Source organism: Salvelinus sp. IW2-2015, linkage group LG15 (assembly GCF_002910315.2).
Source record: "Salvelinus sp. IW2-2015 linkage group LG15, ASM291031v2, whole genome shotgun sequence".
Lineage (NCBI taxonomy): Eukaryota > Metazoa > Chordata > Actinopteri > Salmoniformes > Salmonidae > Salvelinus > Salvelinus sp. IW2-2015.
This window is the reverse complement of record NC_036855.1, coordinates 39436197-39438104: the sequence shown is the minus strand read 5'-3', so window position 1 is coordinate 39438104 and position 1908 is coordinate 39436197. Positions and strand designations below refer to the sequence as shown.

General features: G+C 40.9%; 1 protein-coding gene across 1 annotated transcript in view; it reads left to right on the top strand.

Annotated features, from left to right (window-relative positions):
* The window catches only part of LOC111974377 (kinase suppressor of Ras 2-like), a 22691-nt gene continuing 20783 nt past the window's right edge, over positions 1–1908 (top strand). Inside the window, exon 1 of the mRNA XM_024002096.2 lies at positions 1–12. Within this exon, the coding sequence (XP_023857864.1) occupies positions 1–12 (12 nt within the window). The remainder of the gene's footprint in view (positions 13–1908) is intronic.

Genomic DNA, 1908 nt, shown 5'->3' with positions numbered 1-1908 from the left:
ATGGCCGGTTGGGTGAGGGCCACAGCACAGGGGAAGAAACTGTTCAGGTGGCGGGTGGTTTCGGTCATGATTGACCTGAACCATTTGTCAGAGGGGAGTTTTTGTAATAGGGGATGTCCGGGGTGGGCGGGGTCGGTGATGATCTTTACTGCACGCTTCCTTGAAAACTCCTCACCCTAGTTATGACCAGCACTTTCTCCCTAGTGTAGACAACAAATGACTGGCCTTAGCCATGGGATCAGGTAACGTATCAGCTCTCCGTAAACCCAATTGTAACCATAACCTTCGGCGCTCAAACACACTCACTGGGACCTAGGATTAGTGTGAAAAGACAACCTCCACACAAACCAGTGTTTACTTCTGTTTCTCTGGTGGTTCTTGACTGCTACTTACCCACTTTTGCCATTCACCCCTTGAATAACGGAGTCTTCTCCTATTGAAAACAAGCTTTTGACCTAGTCCTAAAAAAGTAGCATTGGACAGAGGATGATTCATACACCACTATCCATGCCCATGAACAAGAGCTTTAAAACGTTTGGTACAACTAAAGATTTGGGTAGAAACTGTCTAACGCGAAAAGTATTCTCATGACAATGCGAACACAGGAACAAGTGTCTATGAATCGGGCCAAGCTCCTTAGAGATCTACTGACATATAAAAGATTCACATGGGGAGGTTTAGTGTTTTAGACTTAGATAATTCAATTTATGTGTGTAATGAGTTAGAGATAGCAGTCCTCCTTCCTCCCATGAGAAATGTCATGAAATGGAATATTGCTAGATTGTTTATGTTTTTGTTGGTGAGTATCCATGTCAAATATTTACTTTAATGACACTTGCTCTATGCACTGTATTGTACAATAGCTTAGACCTGTTTCAGTAATTGTAGTGCTAGTGGCTAGTTGTTGCAGTTAATTTAAGAATGTATTTTGTAGTGCACTGTATAGGAAATAGGGTGCCATTTGGGACGCAAACATAGCTTCACCAAAGGGACATTTCATTATTTACGATTCAGACTTTGTTTTCGAATGGTTAAAAATGGAAATAGATGGTAATCAGTGTGTTTATCAATATCAATCCATGCCATGGGCAGGGTAAAGTGGAGAGATGTACCATCGTTCAGTTTGTCCAGGAATTTGTTGTTGTTCTATTGATATATTGGCACAGCCAGTATAGGACATTTAATTGAGAGTGAATTATCTCAAATTGCTTTGAACAAATAAATGATAGTTTCATAAAGGCCTAGAGAAATTCTGTTTTGGTTTAAAGTTTATACATTTTGACCAGGTAAGTTTACAAAGAACACATTCTCATTTACAGCAACGACCTGGGGAATAGTTACAGGGGAGAGGAGATGAATGAGGCAATTGGAAGCTGGGAATGATTAGGTGGCCATGATGGTCAGATTGGGAATTTAGCCAGGATGCCAGGGTTAACACCCCTACTCGTATGATGAGTGCCGTAGGATCTTTAGTGACCACAGAGAGTCAGTACACCCGTTTTCACACTTTTACAGTGTTAGTTTCATCAGCTGTTGTCCAATATTACACTGCTCAAAAAAATAAAGGGAACACTAAAATAACACATCCTAGATCTGAATGAATGAAATATTCTTATTAAATACTTTTTCTTTACATAGTTGAATGTGCTGACCACAAAATCACACAAAAATTATCAATGGAAATCAAATTTATCAACCCATGGAGGTCTGGATTTGGAGTCACTCAAAATTAAAGTGGAAAACCACACTACAGGCTGATCCAACTTTGATGTAATGTCCTTAAAACAAGTCAAAATGAGGCTCAGTAGTGTGTGTGGCCACGTGCCTGTATGACCTCCCTACAACGCCTGGGCATGCTCCTGATGAGGTGGCGGATGGTCTCCTGAGGGATCTCCTCCCTTACCTGGA